The sequence below is a fragment of the Cyclopterus lumpus genome, chromosome 20 (genome assembly GCF_009769545.1).
Source record: "Cyclopterus lumpus isolate fCycLum1 chromosome 20, fCycLum1.pri, whole genome shotgun sequence".
Lineage (NCBI taxonomy): Eukaryota > Metazoa > Chordata > Actinopteri > Perciformes > Cyclopteridae > Cyclopterus > Cyclopterus lumpus.
The window spans coordinates 12297752-12321395 of NC_046985.1; the positions used below are offsets into that span (position 1 = coordinate 12297752).

At 40.5% G+C, this 23644-nt stretch overlaps 1 protein-coding gene across 1 annotated transcript in view; it reads right to left on the reverse strand.

The window, feature by feature from the left end:
• ctnnd2a (catenin (cadherin-associated protein), delta 2a) overlaps positions 1-23644 on the reverse strand; it is a 192811-nt gene that overhangs the window by 58376 nt on the left and 110791 nt on the right. The window contains exons 13-14 of the mRNA XM_034560079.1: positions 12790-12922; positions 2817-3030 (exon numbers count right to left, since the gene is read on the reverse strand). Coding sequence (XP_034415970.1) covers positions 2817-3030; positions 12790-12922 — 347 coding nt within the window. The remainder of the gene's footprint in view (positions 1-2816; positions 3031-12789; positions 12923-23644) is intronic.

The following is a 23644-nucleotide window of genomic DNA, read 5'->3' on the forward strand; positions in this document are numbered from 1 at the left end:
AAGGAAAGAGAGAGGGAAGACTTTCAGAGTGTGTGTGTCTGTGCAGGAGGACTATTTATGAAAGTCACAGCTCAAAATATGATGCAGTATGACTTGCGGTGTAATTTATTCATTCGTTAAACTGCTTACAGACTGCACATAAACACACATGCACTCTATCTCCCAGCTGTGTTTTTAATCTCTTAGTCTCTCCAGTGCTGTAGTGATATTCTTCAAGGTGCCAGAGTGTCCCTGTAGATGAAGTCTGGTGTCATAATTGACTTCTTTATCTGGAATAAAAACAAAATGTCAAATTGTTTTCCCTTATTATATTGTTCTTTCCACCCTTTGTTTAGTCAGTCCTCCCTCCCATGTTTTTCATCCTTCCTACTAATCCCCATTTCGATCCCATTTGTTGCTAATTTTTTGATCTCTTCCTTCTCCAATTGTATTTCAGCATCTACAATATCATTAACTTGTCTTAGGAAAAGAAGAGCTTCCTTCCTTCCATCCTTCCTATTTCTTGCTTCTCCATCCACCTGCATGTCTCTAATTATCCTTCCATTTCCTCCCTGCGTCCAACCCGTTATAGCGGTGTTAATAACAATGAATAGGTTTAGAAATATAACCACCTCCATCCGTCCTCTCTTACATTGCAATTTTCTTTGTCTCCGCCATTCTTCAGTGGGCCGTTATCAATATTTGAGGAGGGACAGAACCCCTTGCTGGCTGTCACCTTCTCCTCAAGAGAGCGAGAGACCCCTGAGGATGCGTCTAGGGATGGATGTTTGAGCATGCGTGTGTGTGTGTGCTTGAAAATGAGCTTTGTCCCACTGAGATAAAATGGGGTCAGAAGTCAAATTGAACATGGGGGGGGGGCACCACTGACTTCATATCAGTATTCTTTGTGGTATTTTGTGTGTTCCTGTGTGTCGGTTTTTCTCTATGTCTGTGTGTGCCTGAGGGAATGAGCGTGATTGTACTTTATCTTTGAGGACGTCCAATCCTCTTGCACAAGCTCTCTTATCTCCGGACTAACCTGGTGCAACAAAGTGGGCTTTTGTCTGAGCAAAGAGCGAGAAACAATGGTGCTACAAGTGTGCAGATACATACATCCCCAGCTGAATGTAATGCACCACACTAAACCACACAGAAGGCCGGCATGCACACGGATAAAAGAGAGGAGAAGGATGTGAAGAGGTGAGGGATCGACACTAGGACATAGGTGGAGGAGAAAAGGAAAGTAGGAACAATTAGATGGTAAAGAGGAGAGAGATGAGGATTGCTTGGTTCTGTCATGGGAGCGACATGCTCCTAAAGTTCCAGGGAGAACTGCTCATAGGTGAGGCTGCTAGCATCCCCACCTATTACAGGTCACAGCTCCCCCACTTCATTTAAATCAAAGCAATCTCTTATTATAGCCTTTCTGAGACACTCATTAATACTTGCTGAATTCCAAACATAACACAGGTTTTAACCTTTAGACTGAATCCTGTGACACATATGCCCAAACACAATTCACACGCACACACATGCACACCACTGCAGTTCATCATTATTACCTGTCCCGAGGCTGTAGAACCAATGTCATGCTGGGAAATAACTGTAGCTGCATATTTGGATTACACATATGCTTGAGGTGGTGTAGTGTGTGAGCATCTGTGAGTCTACGTTCGGCAGAGAGGGACGCAGTGCTTGTGTTTGTGTTTGCTGCAGCACTAAAGGGCCTCTAGTAGAATATAAAATTCTTAGTGGGAGGCTTATTGCAAAATATTTCAGGAGAAATGGAGATCAAATTATAGCAGTTCATGTAATGCCTGTTTGCTTAGGTGGGTATTCAAATTTAATCCATACATCTTTTGCCTACACAGATATGTGTGTGCCTCAAGTGGTGCACATCTATGTGTGGTTGCATGAGTGTGTGTATATGCGTGTGTGTCAGGTTGTGTGTGTGGGCGTGTGCATTGGCTAACTTGTTTTGCTCATGCCCTCAGGGTTAAGACAAGATTGACCAGTGATTATAAACCACCAAAATTGCTGGTTGGGACTTGTGCAACACACATCATTTTGTGATTGTATGCAGTCACCCACGCAAAAAAAAAAGAAAAAACTTCAATTTAATAACAACTCAAACCGTTGAAACAAAAACAAAAGACAGCAGGAGAAATTATGTTTAAAATCAATTGTTGGTTCGCTCTCTGCTTCCTCTGCCTACTTTCCAGAAGTTATGCCTTAGAGTCCTTTTAATCTGTTGAGTAGAACTGTGATTGAATATAAAATATCATTCAGGTGGAATGTTTAATTGTTTCGCATTTGAAGGATCTTAAGATTTAACAGCCTTGGTTTCTACATACTGAATAGTAACATTTTGTGAAGAATATTCTCTCACTGAAAGTTGAATGCATAAATTCTCCGGGACGTGAACTCACTTGGCTAAACTGCTGGCTGTCAAGGCAAAATTAAACTTGAATACAATGAAGCTGACGTGTAATTAAAAGTGTGTGTTTGTTGCCAGGAGTTGGTGCATGCCTCCTGTTTGTTTGTTCAAATAATACATGTTCAATCAGTAATCTGCAGTAATGGTCTTGCAATGTACGTAGGTACCCAGGTACATAGATTTACACCGACTTGTCGTAATTGTGTGTGCATATTGTAGTTTTACTGATCCTCACACCTCCACATAGTAATTTCCATCCGCACATACACACCATTATAACCTCTCCTCAGGCCAAAGAAGCAGTCTATATATATATATACATATATATACATATATATATATATATATATATTCTAAGTGAAAGGGAGATGAGATGTAAGTTTAGCTACAGCTACAATACCTGTGACCAGCTCTCTGATCTCCACATCTCCAGTTTTCCTCAGCAGGCGGACCAAGGCTGGAATCCCGCCGCAGTTCTTCAGGGCCACTTTGTTCTCATCGTTGGCCTTGCCGTACACCAGGTTCCTCAAAGCTCCGCAGGCGCTACGGTGAACCTCACTCATCCTGTGGTCCAGTAGGTCGACCAGCAGCTGGATGCCTCCCTGTCTGCGGATCTGAGGATCAAAGAAACCATATCATATCAGCACATGTGATTTACTTAAGTGAAATTGGGGTCGGCTGTATAGCTCATGGGGAGAGTGGTCGTCCCGAAACCACAAGTTACCCGGTTCAATCCCTGCTTTCCCCATAGTTGCATGTCAAAGTGTCCTTGAGCAAGACACTGAACCCCCAGGTTCTTCACTGCAGCCCACTTCTCCTTAATAACTAAGGATGGGTCAAATACAGTGTACATTTCTTTCTTTCTTTCTTGCAACAACAACAAAAATAAAAAAGAATCCACAGTGTGTGTGTGTGTGTGTGTGGCCTATAGTATCTGTCAGTTCTGCCAATAAGATTAACAACCCAGTGTGTACTAATTAAAGATACTACGACGCAGCTAATGACTGTGCTTTCACAAAATGACACTTAATTACACTGGTGAGGGAAGGACAATAGCTGTGACACCTGCTTTGCTTATAACCTAACACAGCATAGCACACTATTTTTATTTGCTTGTCTTCTGCGAGTCTGTTTGCTGTACTATCTGTCTCTCATCCTGCTTCTTAACATTTACAATTTCTATGTCTGTTTCTTCCACGCATATGGATATACACATACTGACACTTTCTGCTACTGCTAACTGAGCAGGAAAATAGTTCGGAGGCAGATCTGCTTCTTAAAATAGACAACTGAGGTTCAATTTATTTATTAAATAATGTTGTATTATTTTTCACATGCACCATGAATAGTACATAACCGTGTGTCTGATTTATACAATATTTGTAAGCTAAACTTGAAATTATGATAGATTGTATTAGAAACCAAGAGTTTCTTTATAATACCAAAGTGAACACCTTCACAAGTCAAAAGAGCATGTGGGAAACCTTTTATTATAAGAAAACTAAAAGAAAATACTATGTTGTGTAATGCACACTGATTCTGCATCTTTCAACTGAATGCCTTTTTACCATCTGAGGTTTAGTATTCATAATTTTAAATCACAGTTTTAGATAAAGATCAAACTCAAAGATGCATGAACTGTGAATATATACAATAATCCTAAACTTCAACACATGTTATTGCATAATTCTATCCTCAGTCTACTACAATAACAATACTGAAAACCTTTTAAACAGGCTTTGTAAAAGGTTCCCATTAGTAAGGTAATACACATAGAAGATAACTTTCAGACATCTAAAACTGTGTTTATCAGGCTATAAACTTAATGTTACAGGTTAAAACTTGACAATACCAGTTACCAATTTTACATTGTGTGATCCTACCATACCAGGCACACCAACCAACTGTTCTCGTATTCTTTGCAAACATCATCTCCACTCTCTTACGGTACATCACTCTTCTAGGCTGGTTGTAATGTATGCCACCAAGAAGCACACACAGCATAATCATATTTAAAGTATTTTAACAAATGGCTTCACCGTTCTGGAGATGTCAAACACTCCAAACTGCTCATGTAACTTCTTCTCTGTGTATTTGCTATGCAATTACACACACAGACGAAGAGAGAGAAACAAACAAGCCAATCAGTGCATATTTATGATATTATCCTTATTATGTGGACTGTCAGGGCCGTTAGCCCAGTGGGTATCACATTGACGGCACTCGGGTGTTACACATTATGCCTTCCCCCTATGGTGTTACCCATAATGCCTTCCCACCATGGCGATATACGCATTGCCTTCTCCCTATGCTGGTGCTTTTTAAACCCTCCCACATCGCTTCTCCACTGCAGGGATCTTTGTCGGCCTTAGGGGGCCAAAGAGCTTACAGCGAGCCGTGTTTAGTCCAATCGACAGGGGTGTAGTACTAATCACCAGAAACGGGCTGCTGTGATCACCAGGAGACTAATACGAACATGGACAGATCAACTAGTGTGTGTGTGTGTGTGTGTCTGAGGGAGAGGGAGAAAGAAAACCTGTCTTTCATGCCGTCACTGTTATTGAATCTCTGGAGTATAGCAACAGTCACAGTTACTCATCCAGATAACTGGGGAAAAGTTTTTTTACAGTTAACTGCATAATCAGGCTTCTTGAAAACCTCTTTTATTTGTCTGCATGTTCTCCCCCCGATCTGGGACATCAAGCACATGTACTAGAAAATGTGTCTTAGTGTGTTTAATCGGGAAGCACCAGATGAGTGAAGTGAACATTGCAGACATGTTTACAGGGCCTGTAAAGTGCAATAAATAGACTTTCCTGTGATTATCCCTGGCGCTCATTGTTTTGTCTCCTGTTTAAACGAGTGGCATGAGTAGGCCAAGAAAAAATAGGGAAAAGAACAAAAAACACACAAATCTGTGTTTACAAGTGCAATTTAACTTTTGATGTATTCGCAGTGAAAACAAATGATATATGTGGGCCAGGTGGGGACAGAGAATGACTGTGAAAGTAGGGAAAGAAAGAATAAGAAAGTGATGGAGGGCAGGGAGAGGATGAAGGCGTTTGATGACACAGCAGGAGTTTATCGAGCAAAATGACTTTGCTTATCTATTCAATTAAAATGGATTAAGGGATGCAATGAACGGCAAACTAACCTTGCACCACTGACCACACAATTTCCTCAACCTGATTTGTTGTCCCTCTAATGCCCTCCAGTCCTCACCCCTGCTCCTCTCCTCCTCCCTCTGCTCCCTTTCCCTTCTCCCGGTACTGATCTCTGCTCCTCTCCCCTCTCCTCTTTATGCCTGTGTCACAGTTAAAATGTTATTCCATAAAAGCCATGGTGCTATTACTTTGTATTGCCTCTGAGCTCCCTACAAGGCTCGACAACACCTCTGCACCCGTTCCTCTATTCCATGTAAAGAAGATTAGAAGCGCGGATTGATTTGTCTTTGTCTCCTGCTGTTCCGCGCGCCGGCCATGGCTTTTGGTAACCCATAGCGACAGCATTGCCGTGGTAACAGTTAGCAGCTGTGACAGCTGGGATTGTGGGAATCGGAGGTGCAGGCGCCATAAAAGCCGGCAGCGGGACAAACGGGCGACACACACCTGGATCGGTGGCATAGGAAGCCTAAGAAGCGTGTTCCAGTCATCACATATGGAACGTCAACAATAATCAGCGGCACGGCCGAGATAGTTTACGGCTTGCACGTTGTGTGCGAGGACACAGGGTGAAGATGTGTCACACCTTTCAACCTCATGCAGGCATACACACATGCAAGGTTTTTTTCTTACCTGACACTTTGCCTCGGGCTAAATGAATTGTAGATCCTTTCAACCTTCGGCTAATTAGGTTCCTGGCCCTAGGCTAACATTTCCCTCTGGAGCCTTCTAAACTGGGCCAAACATGGCATTAACCTATGGCTACCTAATATTGTTCGGAGGCAGGGACACAGCTAATTTTGCAACAGTATCAACAGTACGATCATCAACTGTGAAAATGTACCTTGACAAATACACTGGAGGCTCTACTCGGTTGTTTGAAGAGTATGGCAATAGAGAAAACAAAAGCCATTACTCTTGGCAGCAGGGGACAGGGGAAGTGTTTAATAATCCCAGTGTGTGAGTATGCATGCATGTGGGTGGTCCCCAGTAGTTTCATACTAACATATGACCATTCATTCGGATGTAGACCCATTTCAAAGGGTTTTTTTGACACCAGATCATTGGCGGTAACAAGAAATGTTTTTGATGAAATTGATGGATTAGTCATTTTACCAATCATCCAAAAAGCTCCCCGCGTTCTAGATCACGGAACAGAGGAGAACAAACCGGGGGCATTCTCTAAAGGATACCGACAGGGCAGGAAAACCCAGAGGGAAGGGATTAACAACTGCTTCGCTTAAGTGACAAGAAAACAACTTCATGGATGGAAAAAGGCTTTTCTCTTCTAGAAATATGGCTTATTATGTCAAAAAGTATAAAAAGGTATTTTGAATTAAAGTAGTCATTGATGAACTACTCTGGATATAGTTCATTGACACTGGGATTAAAAATAAACCTTGCTTTTACACAGTAATCAGAGTGGAAAATTGCATATACAGCATGCACTGTGTAAATAGGGACAGAAGCATGCATTATTACAGTATTTGCCATTCGTTGTGTCTTTCTCATCTTTTATGCTGATCTCTGTAGAACAGATATAGTTTGCCGTTTGCACAGTATACGGTCTAAAAAGATTTATTTCAACATATTGACTTTAACTCATCGTTTGTCTCGAACACCAAACTGTAAAACACTGTGAATAAACAGTGATTCTAACTGCAACATTATTATCCAGTCTCCAGTAATAACCATGTACACTGTATTGTATAATCATGTGGGTCTGCTGTAAAAAAAAAAAAAGGAAAACATTTCATATACAAAAATGGTGAGAGGAGGAGAAAATAAGATAACTGATAACAAAAGGCAGAGAGTAATGTATGAGGTGTGAACTAAACAAAATGGATATGTGTAAGAGAGAGAGGGGGGTGGAGTTGGGGGTGTGACACAAAGTCAGGGGGCACGTTCTTCTCCCCTCAACCGTTCTGTTGGATAAATGGATATCGACAAGGCTGCTACACAAAATGAATTACTGAACTTTAGTCTGACACAGTGTGTGTGTGTGTGTGTGTGTGTGTGCTTATGTGAAGGTGTAGCTAAAAGGGATGCATGAGCTGACATGTCAATAAGCTTGGGAGTACGTATGTACTGTGTGTGTTTTAAGAATAAGTGACAGTTTGCAAGTGTGCACCTAAGAATGTGTGTGTGTGTGTGTGTTTGTCTGGAGCAGCTGATTATGCAAATGATTATGCCCAATTGCCTCCGTGGTCAACTGTAATCTGAGCTGAGGTCAGACCTCCATCTGCCCGGCCATGCTCAATCGTTCTCTCTGTACATCTGATTGGCTACAGGCATATACGTCAAGGCACTCAACATCAATGTATGACCTTAAATGAACTAATATAACTAATATAAGTTCACAAACAGACACACACACTCTCACACAACTTGAAACATCTAGAGACAGAAAACCGACTCCATCCTTGTTCCCTGAACTGATACCAGTAAGCCATATTTCCTGGTTTTCTTCATGTTTTCCTACCACCTGTCTCTCCCCCTCTCTTTGCCCCTACAGAGTATCTCTCTTGCGACGAATAGCAGCCATGTTGTGGCTGTGTCTAGCTGCTCAGCATTGTGCCCTGCCATCTGTGTCTATCTGTCTAATTGGAAATAGGAGAGAAGTCTTTACTTTACAGTGCTTATAACAAATAGCTGCCGTCAAAGTTCATAATGCATGTTACTGTAAGTGAGATGGCCCATCTTACATACAGGCTATGCTTTGTGTTTGATTGATCTCCTTACGCGCCGACTCAAGAACAGAGTGCTTGTTAAAAAAATAGCATTAAGTAATAGGTTATCAAAACTCATATAGTCTATTATTGGTTTGTGACCAATAATTGTCATTTTATGGAAGTAATGAGCCACTCTGCTGAACCGTGTCTTTATAAGAGAGCTTAAGTTAGTAGCTCTAAAATCACAGGAATTGACAGCTTATTGCTTGAAGATACCCAACTAGAAGAAAGAAAAATCTTCATTAGACTATTTAATATCTTCAAATATAGGGAGTGCATCACTTTGTCAATTAGGGGCATAACTGACCTGTCACACAAAATGACCATTGTGTGATTTAATTTGGTGGTAATTATTATTTCGTAAGAGTAGCTGTCACATTTTGCAATGACGTCTCTGGCTTTCTAATGAAAAGCATTGGTGGATAAATAATGAATATCAATATATATGAATAACCATTTGTGTTAAGTGGCTGCCTACGTGAGACAAGACACACCTCAAACACCTCAAACAAGAGCAACAAAACTACCTCATGTGACCCCTAAGAGGAAAAGCGCTCCAAGTTTACAGAGGATCTCTTTGTCCTTTTAGGAAACATCAACTGTGCGCTCTGCCAAGTTTTGGCAACAGAAAATCGAAATGCATTAACTGTCCTTTTATTATTTTTTATCTTCTGTGACATCTGCTGTTATATAAATCCCTGGTTAAAAGAGCTGCCAATGACATGCATATTCAACTACTGCCGTCAAAGGATATTTTTAAAACAGGCAAGCTTACAGATTTGAACACAGAAACACATACACACACACACACACACACACACACACACACACTCACACACACACACACACACACACACACACACACACACACACACACACACATACTCACACGCACGCACACACACACACACACACACTCACACACACACACACACACACACACACACTCACACACACACACACACACACTCACACACACACACACTCACACACACACACACACACACACACACACACACACACACACACACACATACTTATAACGTGAACTTTGTGAGAATGTACTATTGCGAGAAGGCTGTGTGACATCCCTTTTATATCTGACACAGCTATTGTGTCACACATTTAACACTGTGTTCGAAATGTTTAGTTTTTTAAAATCAAAACAAACATTTGAGATACATTAAATGTGAAATATAGCGAAATCACTACTCTGCAAAAGCAATCAATCAATTTGGATTACTTTACACAACATAGCCATATTTACAACAAGAATAACCGTTTTGAACTACAACTGTACCTTCCCCTGTCGGCAAACATAGCCCCCAGACAAAACCATCATGGAAGTCAATAGACACAAGTGATGGTAAATCTTCTGAGCTTGCCCGCGGAGCTACAGTAAACATAGCATGTGCACTTCACGTGACAAAAAAAAAAAAAAAATCTTCAATCTAAAAAGAATCAAATCACAGAAGGAATGTGTCCTTAGTGTTTGTATCTAATGTATCTAATCTTAATGAAGCCCAAGCGTTTTCAGGGTGCTTTTGCTCTAACTCACGCGGCCTCATTTTTTACTGCAATATATGAGTTCTGCTCCGTTATGGAAACAGCACAATCATTGAGGAGAACTCAAAAAGGTCTTTTGTGCAGTACAAAAACATATAAAGCCATACACCTGAATACATACAAAAATAAACCTCAAAATGCTAATTTTGTCATAATCTATTTAAAAAAAAATTGAAAAAAAGCATTCTATACACACACATTTCCAAATACCAACAAGTGTCACCAATATTGGGCAAAAAATTGAGGCTCTACATGCTAGAACTGAAGAATCTTGGAGTATTTCCATCTTGTCCTCTCCTCCCTGTACGATGTAAACAGCCTGCATTTCATCAAGGTTTCACTGAATTTTGGTCATATGACTGCTGGTTTCTTAAGAGTTGTTCATAGCTCCCCAGTTGCACATTATTTTATGTTGTTTACGAGATCTGGTTAGTATAAAGTATTTATTTTTAGTGCAATTTTAAATTAGATTTAGAAAATAGTATGAATATTTTATGTTTGAGTATAGTTATTATTCCTCAAGGATGTGTTTGTCACACTTTTACTCAATGACTACGGGACATTTTAAAATCCAGCAATAGGTTTCTTACAAGTTTGTAGCTGTGATAAAGATAGTATTTTAGGTAATTATTTTAAAGAAAAACATTCCTTTCAAACATGCCGGCGGGTTGTGGGGTTCGATGGTTGTCAATGAAATCTCTGTTTAGTCTCAACATTAAATAATGGCTAACAGCGAGGACCAGGAGAGTCGATGGGTGGATGAGGAAAATAAATAATTATTACTGAATTATCATAGAATTCCATTAAGTCAAGTCCCACTTCTACTCAGATATATCTGCCTCTCATTATTAATAATACATAATTTATTTGCCTGCTTATAGAAAAGAGAGTCAAAGTCAACTATTTGAATGTGATTGATTTTGGAATGTTCCTATCTTGATGGCCATGCATATGTTTTGTAGCCTTTTATAACAGAACACAGACATTTACTCTTCAACCCTGGAACTTGTTGAAAAGATGAAAAAAAGATATATAAGAGGTTCACACATTGAGTAAACATCAATAGACCATTCACAAGCTTTCTTATGAAGGCCATGAAATCTTTATTTTGTTCTGGAACTTCTAAATCTTCTTCGGTTGAAATCGAATTAATACTGCAAGATATTACGAAGATCTGGGAAAAAAAGACGTCAATGAGAGTCAAGATGTCTCAAGACGTGCTCCATCATTAATGTGACACCTCTCCAGGTGATCAAACGTAATAGGATGAAAGGCGACCAATAATAACGTAGAGGATGCAGAAGAATGCTTTTCACTCTCCAATGTGACAAGAATAATACCAATACTGCACTATTATAATGGAGAAAATACACAAGCAAACACTATTGGTTACAGCGAAGGATTCATTGCTTTGTTCCCTGGGTAATAGGGTTTGAAATAATTAATATTCTTATTTATCATAACAAAACAAATGAATTACTCTCATCACAGTATAAAAACGCAACATCTTGCTTCATTCCAACAATAGGATCTTTAACCAAACTAATATCCCATATCTGGCTTAGTGATCGTCTATCAAGTTTATTTTTCATTAAAAACTATTTAAGAAATACGGTCGAGGGCACATTTCTGTGTGTGTCTCATTGCGTAGAGTGTGCATGCTGCGTTTGGTCATTGTATACACATGTGGCAATGTGTGAATGCAGATATATTTGTGTGAAAGCATTCTTTTATTTGATGTTATGCGAAGCATCAATTTTGGCTGGTTGATATCTCTTCCAGATTTAATTTGTGTAAATAGTGTTTAGCGACGCCTTGGGGCCTGAACGAGACAATCAAACAGACTGATGAAGACAGGCCAAAGCATCCACTGTCAATACACAGTTGCTATCCATTGTTGGATACTTCCATTAAGGCAATAATTACACCCATTACAAAAGACACATACACTTAGGTTTCTTTCAGAGCTACGTGGATGAGGGGGTGGGAGTAGAGTGAGATTTTTTTGCATGTAAGTGTGATTGCATTTTTTTAATCTACATGTGTGTGTGTGCGTATGCATCTTTGTTTGCGAGGATGTATTGGTGTCAATGGATATATCTGTGTCTTTGTGTTTAATTGCCTAATTTGCAGTTAATATTCATTATTCAGTTTTTTCCAGGATGCATTCAGAGCTCTTATGATTGTGTTTAAGCTATGTTTAAATACTGTATGTGTGCACATCATGTGGGTGTTTGTTCCTTTGCATTTGTGTGTCAATGAGCACTTTAGCACTGTAGCATCACACCGATGTTGCTGAAGCAGCTATTGACCGGCAGCACTGACCTCATTCATCTTAAAGAAAATAAAAAGTAAATCCCCTCGGCTTCATGTACTGCTAAATTGATTCAGAAGGTATTGCAGGGTGGGTGAGGTGTGTGAGTTGAGGGGCATTTGAAAGAAGTGGAAAAGAAAAGAGATTGTGTAACTGATGATTTGGATTTGAGTGCATCTGCATGTCTTGCTGCCATTGTTTTAGAGCACCACTAGCCTTCTTAAAGGGTTTGGAGAGTTCCAAAGAGACTTGCCTCCACAACTGCTTTTGAGAGACAAACTTTCGACTTTGGGTCTAATTGAACTTTACTGCCACTATAGATACGACTCAATACAAGGCGCAGCTAAGTGACGGCGATTGCAGCAGGCTTTATCATGCCGACCATCAGTGTGAAACTGGTTAGTTAAAGCAGTATTTCTTGACTGCAACTCAGAGGAAGGTATTCAATTTCTATTGCTTTTATCATCAAAGTTACAATCATTCCCTTCTCAACTACACTGATCTGATTCAAATACAAGCAAAACACACACACACACACACACACACACACACACACACACACACTCACACGCACACACACACACACACACACACACACACCTCAGCTTTGATCTTGTTGTCTCCGAAGCAGAGATGCTGTAGGTAGGCTGCAGCATTGGACTGCACCGATGGGAACTGGTGCTGTAACATCTGGATCACCTCTGGCAGCTCCGGATCTCTCCACCCGAACTCTCTGCAGGGGGACAGACAGATAGAGACACTTTGATTCCTGCAGCACTTTAACAAAGCATCTCACCAAAACACAGGAGATTACCTGCAAGTAGTCCAATAAAATCACGGACTCCTTTCCCCAACATGCCCAGAGCTAGACATATTCACACGCTCACTTACATGGTTACATAGTGTATACAGAGAGACACAGACATATAGAAAAAACAGTGGAATATGGGGGAGAGACAGATTGAAATGTTAAAAATCCACTTTGTTTCATTTTCAACCAAAGAGCTCTCCTCTTATGGGAGAGAGCATACAGTGGGATAAAGACAATGCAAATCACACACTGGATGCCCGATTTGACAAAATATTGTTATTTTCACCCATCCAAGGCAGAGGAAGGAGAGCACTTGGAGATGACAACAGCATCCATGAACACTTTTACAAATAAATAGAGACAAATCTGTCTCAAATTGTATTTACACACCACTCAAGGGGAGTTTGGGTTTCTTTGAAAAACAACAGTTTGAAAGTCTTTCCACTCAACTGATTCATGGCAAACAAGAAGTTCCTATAGATTACCATGTTGATGAGCAACCTGAAAGCCATCTGAATGACCTTGATGTAGTGGAACACGATGCAAGAATGTTAATAAATAGTAAGATAATGTCAGTGCAACACGTGAGCACACACCCAAGTCAAGAAATGGTTTTGAGGAAACTTAGAAAAATATGTACAAAGTTTTGAAGAACTGCATTATTGCTGCCTGCATGCTGTCTGCAGTGTGAGTGGTGTGAGTTATGTTCTATACTTTCTCCCATTAGGAGTTTACACTCCTATGAGCACACTGGACAAAGTGAAATAAATGTTATGTCCCTTGGTAATACCCAGGAAATGGTCTACTTTATTGTATTATCCCCTGCTGATAATTGTTTTGCTACGGTCCCCCAAATGAGAAAATTATGACAGAAAGTGTGGGCGACTGTGTGTACACACGTGCAAGAGTGTGTCTCTGCAATCTACTGTAATTTTTTCTCCAAAAACCACTCTGGTAGCTCTCTCTCTCTCTCTGCTTTCAGAAAACTGCCAATTTGAATGTGAGAGAAATCCTATGTAGAAAAAATGTGCCGGTCCCATCGATTGCGGTGCTTGAGGATCGATTTTGTTGTTTCTGCCATCATGCTCACTGTTCTGTGCCAAAACGCGGCTCAATGTAATCACCCATCGAGCTATCATGGAAAACGTTGATTTATTTTGCCTCCTAGCTCGGCCTCCGCAAACATGAAATTACGGTAAACACGGGACAATTGTTGAGTTCAAATTGATGGGGTGGAAGATTGCGAGTGCGCCTGAAGTTTTTTCAGCTCAAAATTAAGCCTTGACATCGCACTCTCATCTCTGTCAGATGAAGTAAATGCGGCCTATGAAACATCTGTGAAAAGCAGAGTGTTCACGTGGAGTAAACGTGGCCCTTAAAGATAAAGCAAGCACCAGCGTGGACAGCTCTTTATCTGCCGTGTGATAAGTGTGCATTCAGCTACAAAGCAAGACTGAAGGAGGGAGGTAGAGGAGAGATAGAGCGATGGGGGAAGAGGGAGGGATTCCCAAGGCATTTAGGGGATTTAGGAGGAGAGACCCTCAAACAACACCCCTTAAATCACACAGCCAGATACCATCAGGCCAGTTTGTTTGTTGATGTGTGCGTGTGTGTGTCTGTGTGAGTGTGTGGTAAGATTAAGATAGGATCATGATGTGTGTTTATGTGGACGACACAATTGCCTCTGCCGTTCATCTCTGTGTGGGTTTGTGTCCATCAGTGTGTGTGCATGTGCACTAGTGTACATATTCATCCTTGTCTGTGCTTCAGTGTACATATGTATCTGATTTGACTGTATGTGTGTGTGTGTGTGTGTGTGTGTGTGTGTGTGTGCATGTGTCATCCATTCACTGCAGCCTCCCAGCTCTGTCAGTGTAGTTAATAGAAAGCAGAGTGATCTGTTGATAAGATAAGCATCATGGCCATTAATTAAAAAACCCTGGTAGAGAGAGAGATGGTGTGAGAGGAACAGAGCAGGGGAGAGAAAGAGGGAGAATGAGAATGAGGACGGAGAGTTGAGGGGGAAAAAGTGTTTGAATGCAACTTTGGGGCAAAAGGAAACTGGTAGGAGATGGAACAAATTAAAAAAAGGGCTAGAGAAAGAGGAAAAGAACCCTCAGATGAGATGCCAGGAATGTCAACACAGGTGCTAATGAGAGCTATAGCTCTGGTAGACACACCGCTAGGCGACAAGCCAATGACGTGAAACAGTGGGATGCAAACAGAGAGGGATACAACCTGCACACGGGACAAGTGATCAAAGAGGCACTGCCAAGAAACTGCAGGGCTCACACTAAATATCCACCCAACTTTTGAGGAATCTGTCATACGATACGCGGCTGCTTGTGTGCCATATTACTTTATGAAACTTTATTATTTTATGTCTTGTGCGGTAATAAATGCCACACAGAAGAATTTGTTGACTTGCTACGTGTTCTTGGTACGACACAGCGGTGGGTCCGAGGAAAAATTATGATGGCATTTACTTTGCCATGCGTAATGTAGCGAAATACTTTGAATGGAAACAGTATGGCATAAGAGCAGTTTGACATACTGAGAATAAAGGCAGGTGGCAAGGGGGTTTGTGGAGGAGGGAGGCAGAGACAGAGTGATATAACTGGGACATAGGAAAAGACTGCTGTGTGATCGTGGCTTTGATGCACACACACACGCACGCACACATGCTCGGTAGGGAGGCAAAATGTAACAGAAGAGTGCAACACATGAAAAAAAAAGTCAGGATTATCAAAGGATTTCTTTGCTTTTCTTAAAACATCTCTTGATATCGCTCTCTTTCCATGATCAGGTTTGACAGCTCAACCGCTATCTGAAATCCCAACATGACCACTGATACATGTACACATACATGTACACATGCACAGGGAAAAGCAATGCTCATCCACTCAGTAAAGCCCTAATTGGAAACGCACACACACACGCTCACAAGCAGAGTGGTTGATGTTTGCGGTCAATGATTTGAATTCCTCTGTGGAGGAAAGCTGAAGCTTGAGGGAGACACGAGTGAAGGAATTACATCTTCCTTCTGTTGCATCATTCATTGTCATGTTCCCAGTATCCCTGAACTCTATTGAATGAAATGGCAAAGTATGAAAGGATGATTTATGTAATAGAGAATGTGGTAAATAATGATACCGCCCCCCCTCCAAAAAAAAATTAAAGAGAAAGAAAATGATAAGGGGCCAATGGGTTATGAAGTTTAGTAACTTGTGTTCATGAAGAGTCAAACGGACATTTGGCTGTGCTGTAAACAGCTTCACGGCTTTTTCTGTTGTCTGCATTTATTTGCTGTCTTCACAACATCATAATATGTAGTGCATGATCAAAAACACAGGGGAACATGACTTGGGTCTCCTCGCCCAAATCACATCCATCAGCAGGGACCACAATGCATCTGGAGTGACAGCTCTACACAGGAAGCCTGTCCCGCTGGCCTTAATCTGATTGGACAAGGTCTGTCATGTCTGTTAACTGATTGGATGGTCAGGAATGGACGGACTAGCAGTGTGCATACCAAAGCAGATGCTAATTAGGACTTAAACATCAATCTTCATCACTGTGTTGGGTTGGAGGGGGAAAGAGATAGAGAGCGAGAGAAAGAGAGAGAGAGAGAGAGTGAGAAAATCGAGTGAAAAAAAGAAGGAGAAATATCAGAAAGAGAGAAAATTGGTGATCAAATTATCCTTTTACTCGAGAGGAGATGAATAAGAGGATGATGAGGACATAGTAGCAAATGGCCCACTTTTCAAATATTGCCTATTAAATTATTTTAGCAGTCCACGCTCACCTTTTTCCTAAGCCCTCTTTCTTTCTTCTCAATCTCTCCTACTACACACTTTCTACCGTATTTTTTTTATATTTGTCACCAATGGATGTCAATCATCTAAGGAAATTGCAAATACATATTATACATGCTTGAGTCCACAGGATTGCAAGTTGGCTGTGTTGCTGTTTTCACATATGTATGTGTGTGTGTGTGTGTGTGAATCCTTCCGTAAGTAAGCATCTTCAGGTGGAGTGCTTTAGTCAAGGTAACATCAATACAAAGAAGAGACTTCAGCAGATCCACCAATAAACAGCAGTCAGAATAAGGTGCAGGTGAAGATGCACAAGCATCGACTCAAAGTGCAGTACCGGGTCTCTTTAATTAAAACTTAATTAAGATGCTATCCAGGAAAATAGCCAATTCTCTCGATGTGTCCTTCTGACATGTGTGCAAGATAAGTTCAAGTTTCTCTTTAGCACATCCAGCCAGCGTGGTGGGATTCATCTCAAGTGCAGAAGGTGGTGTTGGTAGACATGGTCAAGGATTAAAGGTTGTTTTACCTCACAACCTAACTGCCGCAGAAGTTCATTTATTTATTCAGTCAAATATAAACAGTATTACATTTCTCTCGTCTTGAACCAAGTGAGAATATTGATGATAACTGAATATGTGTGTGTGGATATCCCATTTCATATGGAAGTATAAAGACCACACACACACACACACACACACACAGCTGGTGTGAGGGGAGGTGGATGAGTCCAAAAAACTGTGATCTTTCAGCCACGATGTAATTGTCATGTGATGCTGGCATGAACAATATGTTTCGTTAGATATCATATGTATGAGGATACGTTGTCATAAAGCAACTGCCAAAACATAACCATAAAAAACTACCTGATAAAACATCACCTTGAATTTTAAATTCTATGTCAAGAGTGATACCTTTGGGTTTATGCTACTGATTTCTACATGCATAAAACACAGCAGCCCACTTTTTGAAAACACGTTTGCTGTGTCAACCAGGACAGCTGAGACTTCAGCTGAAGGGGATGAAAAGCAGAATATGAACAGCTTCTCCGTCACTGTAAATGTGTGGATTTTGTGCATCACATAAAGTATTATGCACATACAATATTATTGATATATCAACACAAAATCATTATGGATACTAGCTTTTACTATGAGACATAAAAGCAGCCCACCATGGCTTTTAGGAGCAGTTGCAGGTTCAGAGTAATTACAAACAACTTGACAAATGACTGCAATATCCAAGTCCAATATAATTCCTTTGTTATCTTGGCTGAATGACCTTTAGCAATATTGCATGTTCTGCACATGCTTTTCTCTATTGCAAAAAAAACCAAAACAAATCTCTGTGTGGAGCTCTGTTGCAGCTGGTAGTACAGAACACCTGCAACAGTAAAGGGGATCAATGAAAGGTGGGGGATGTTCCTAATAGCTCGGCAGACGAATGGATAGATATAGATGGGTGGATGGAGCCTGGGATGAAACCAATCCAGAAATAAACAGAGGACTACATTTTGTTTTAGCTGCAATGAAAACATCCTATATTCTGTCACCTTGCTTCTCCTCCTTACCTACCGCTCCCCAGTTACTGATGGGGAAATGGCAATGACTATGGTAATCAAAGATCACCTCACTACATGGATATAGAAAAGTGAGCTGGGAGTAGTACTTCCACGCAGAAGATAAATCATGAAGAGATAGACAAAGAAGAAAAAGTGCAGTAGAGAAAAAAATGAGAGGCCATGAATAAGAGAAACAGACAGTGCAAAGGGGAGAAATGATGAATGGAATAGAATGGATAGAGGAAGAGCCGTGTCTTCATTTTTAAAGAGCGTTACTACAGTATTAAAATTGACGGCTGTCATTTGCTTATTTACAGTATTGAAAACAACTGACATAAGTGAGTGTGTGAGTGTGTGTGTGCGGGGGTTTGCGTCAAAGCTCCTTTGTCGCTGACACCGACGCACATTTAGTGATTTTCTATGTGTATGTTACACAACCAGTTTGACTAGTTTTTGCACGAGGCACTGGTTCAGCGGTCCTTTGTTGGTTTGACCCATCCATGAAACCAAACTCCGAACCAACAGGATGATAATTGATAATGATCACAGGACATTATTTTAAAAGCTCACAGCTGATGTTTTTTTAGTAGTTAATTTACTATAGGCTCACAACAGTACTTTAAACATAGACACTATCAATATTTAGTTATATAACATTTTAGTTACATGCTTGTTTTTTAATCAGGTAAAAAATTCAGTTTTTGTAATTATATTATTTAATTCTGCTCCTTTAAGGGTAATTGTAAATGATAATAATAATGGTTTTCGTACCTGGAATTATCATACCATCACTCTCATGCTTATTTACCTCCTTTTGTCTGCACATAGCACCATCCCTGTTTCCCTCTATTTGCCTCCTTCTCTTTCTTAGACAAGTCTGGAGTTGTTTTCTAGTTTGTTTTAATCCAAAACCCATGCAGCAACCACACAGACGATGAGAACAATCAATATGCTTTCTCTATGGCCGGGAGTAGGAGGCTCAGGAGGTTGAATTAAAGCGAACAATTGACAGAGTGAGAAGAATGATACTGACTAACATGAATGGGACAGAGAAAGAGATGATGGTGGGAAAAGAGCTGGTGATACAATGTACTGTATGCCAATAGCAGAGAGAACTCGAGCAATTCTAATTTAAATATGTTTATGGTATGTACTATTCTGAATTTCACATACTAATTATTTATATTCATAGTATATTGTAATATACTGTGCATGTGTGTCCATTTTATGTACAGAATAAAGCAGTACAAGTTAAAATACTTTGCATTCATCAACGTGAGGGCTAAATTATTCAAGCTGATAATCATGGTTCCTCACTGAGTACCAAAAAATAGCCCAAAATGTACTGGATGATGTACAAAAAAATAGTTATGCTTTTTAGTTCTTAAAGCAGGAAAATCTCTTTCTTAATAGCATGATTTTCAAGTGGGGAAATGTGCACACATCTAACATGATTGTACAAGTCCTAAATTTGTAGGAGGAGGGATTATGCAAGAGGTGTCAAATCCAAAGGAGCCTTCACATTGAGCAAGAAGAGGACATGGCGCTTTTTATCTTTGAGTGTTCATTTGGATCTGTTCTGTTCTTTCACCGTAACGCAGTCCATTGATCTACTGCCCGAATACTCTTCTTATAGCACTTCATGAATGTTGCCTTTTTCTAATAATTTGCTCTGGATAAGTGTGTCTACTTGAAAATGTTTTTTTTTTTTGCGAGAGGCTGACTCGGGTGCGGCTGGTGAAAGGCAGCATTAGTGTGCAGCGCTATGGAGCGATTTGCCAGGGTAAGGAAAACACAAACGCCTCCACTAGTCCTTGCAATTAGCTGAACACACAGAATCGGAGGCCAAATCGAACACGGCATTAAGCTGACAGACAGGTGTTCACTTATATACACACCCAGGGAAAGGGTCTGCACACACACACACACACACACACACACGCACACACACACACACACATACCCACAGAAGCACAAGCCCTTGCATATTGCCTGTGCATTGAAGACAAACACAAACGTGCAAATACACACATATTCACACAGCTATTATCCCACCTTTGCTGATCGTTAATTTTCAGCCCAGTGGCACTATTCCCCCGTTACACGGTGCAATTACTGGATGTGTACAAAGCCAAACAATAGGCCAGTGAAACAGACACTCAGTCAAACATTTATTAGACAGGCCAATAGAAACTAAGGTGACCTGGACCATTGCTATGTATCACTTGCTCCCTCATTACGATTGAGCTGTGTATTCTACTGTATCTAAAGCAGGACTACGATACAATCTGATTCCCTAAGAACATCTCTCCAAATTGACAAACCAATTTGGTTGTAGTAAGAGATTCATTGTAATAAAATGCTGTTTCAAGTGGACTTTATCAAGCTGCAACCCTCATTGGTATGCATTGTGTACTCTACTGAGTAGGTAGAAAGCTATAGTTTAGTAGTACTGTGTATCCCTATGAGGGATCTGTTTATTATTAAAACAATTTAACATAGGGGGGTTGTTGGCTGATAATGTTTGGATTGCATTCCTATTCTATTTGGATCAACCATCTAAATCCGCAGATCAAAAAAGTAGAAGATACGTGGGCCTCAACAGGAAACTCTAGCCTTAACTCCACTGTTCCACTTAAACGGTCCTGCAGATGACAAGTGATGTAAAGTAATACTAGTAAGAATTTGTATTATTAATACTAATTTACCAATCCTTGCAATGTTTTTCTCTTGGCCCCTTCAAAGATCCAAGCAGCACCAGTAAAGACTAGGTGTGTGAAGCACCATGTTGTGTTAAGATGTGATACCAGCCCTTTTATAGACTGGGTTGGGTTTTTGCACATATTGATGACATCAGTGAGCCAGACATGCAATGATGTCCGAAATAAGACTGAGAAGTGCAACTCAAACTTCAGCAATGATCCAACACAAGTGAACAAATTGACCAATCAAATCTCCATCCACTACACTCAGCCAATCATAGTGCAGCCAGAAGATTAAGCTGTTGGATGAAGGAGAGCATGCTGAAAAATGACTGTCCCATTGTCTCTTGATTTGCAAGCCGAGATGCAATCATGTCACAGTCTGCTCTAGCCTCTGATCGACAGGCTGGAAAGGTGAGCTATTTGTGCTAGCCTGTGCTATGTGTGTATGTGTGTGTGTGTGGGTATGCCTCATCCCTGATGAAGTTGCTACACTCTGTCAGCTTGTGTCTCCGTGTGCATCACAAAAGCACAAATTATCCAGAATGATTCTGCCACGTGAATATCACAGTGAGAAGGTCAAGATGGCTATTGGCACCGTCTACAGCTGAATATATGTGCGTAACACATTCATCCACTGTCAGATTCACATTTGAGAGGCAGATATTTAGTATTGAGGTCAAGGACCTGCCCTGATATTAAACAACAAAGATGAACACAACATGAAAACCTGAAGACACCACACACACGCACACACTCACACACACACACACACACACACACACACACACACTGGCAGATGTCAACTGTCTGAACTATGATTGCTTTGTTCTTGCCATCACCATGACCATTTTCACGTACTTTGTGTGTGTGTGTGTGTGTGTGTGTGTGTGTGTGTGTGTGTGTGTGCGTGTGTTTGTCACCTCTGTAATGGCAATTGAGATTCTCAATAACATGATGTTTAAGAAACCAAGTTACTGCAGAAAACAAACCCGGTTACTTAAGTTAATGTGAATACATTGGCTCACTTCCTTGGAGTGTTTCTTCATGGATTCTTTATTGTGTCACCTTTAAAGTAAAATTTGAGGGGAATTATTGAGTGTTAAAAAATACTTTTGACTGAACGTTTTGGTTCGCTAACAAGAACAATTAGGAAAAGTAACATCACACAGAGGCTCTGGTTTGAGTCCCATTGACCTGAGGTCGGCCCACTCAGTAATGTATCCATGTCTGACTGCTGTTAAAGTAGCCAGCAGCAGCATTTACCCCTTTGCACCCATTTACACCTTGAAATAATTACTATTAACTTTTACTAAGACTCCCAAGTCCAAGGTCTGCTGTTGAAAATGTTTCCAAACAATTACTTCATAAGATCTCTAATCCAAAATGGCTCCATAATTCAGTTTGATTTGCCTCTGCCCAGGCATTAGAGGGCAATTATGAACTTCGCTTACATTTCACATTGATGTGACTAAAGTCTCCTTGGGCACTGTGCGAGTGCGGTTGTGGGCATATTAATATTTGCAGTGTGTTTGTGTGTGAGAGAGATGGTATAATAAGCGAGGTGATACAAGAGGGAAGACAAACTAATAAACCAGTGATTAGCTCACGCACCTGCTATTCTCATTAGTTCATACTGGGGTAAAAAACAGCACAAGGAAGTGGGAGCAGTACTGTATTTTCTAAAAGCTGTGCAAGACAATACAAGGAACACGTTCATAAGGATGCTGACAATGAAGATGACGACATTTAGGGTAAGAAGATGGTAGAGATGAAATATGAATATGACAACCAAACATGACGAATGATAGAGGCAGTGACAAGATGTGATCATGACATCTGATTGATGATTGTGATGCTGTTCTGGCATTTGAGTCCTGTTTTCTTTCTGTCATGCACATACAGTATGTAGTAGAAGCAGTCATAATTAGATGATGATAATAAGGAATACAATGATTGGAATGGCACTGTTGTGATTGAGATATTTCTGATGATTGTATTGATGTGGTATGACACACAAATGTCCAGCTACATTGAAAGATTGACATTTTTCATGTGAAGATGCGTGTGCACTCACACACGTAAATGCAACATTCAAAAGCGGATTAAGTGCGACTAAAATCAGTCATCCACTCGAAGGATTGGAGGGGATGGAGGAAAGAGAGGAATAAAGAATAGAGTTGTGCAATAGAAACATTACATGCTGGATCGCCAACAAGGCTGGGCTTGTGCAGGATGACAGAGTGCAGACTATATTCACACTGGGTTCACTCAACATCAAGTCAAATGAAGTACATCACAGCGATATGCACACTATATAAACACTGGCTCCCTCCTTAGTGTATTGTAGGTTTATTTTCCACCTTTCTAATCAGTTTGATCTGAGGTTTGGGTGGTTTTGCTGACTTATATTCACTGAGCAACCTTTCAATGACACAGATGACTGCATTCTCCAAAGTGGTATCATTTGGTAAGAGAAATGAGATTTTAAGCATGTTCACCCATCCTTGTTAAACGATTGCTGCCGTGAAAGTAAAACCCATGACGGAATCGGAGTGAAATTATT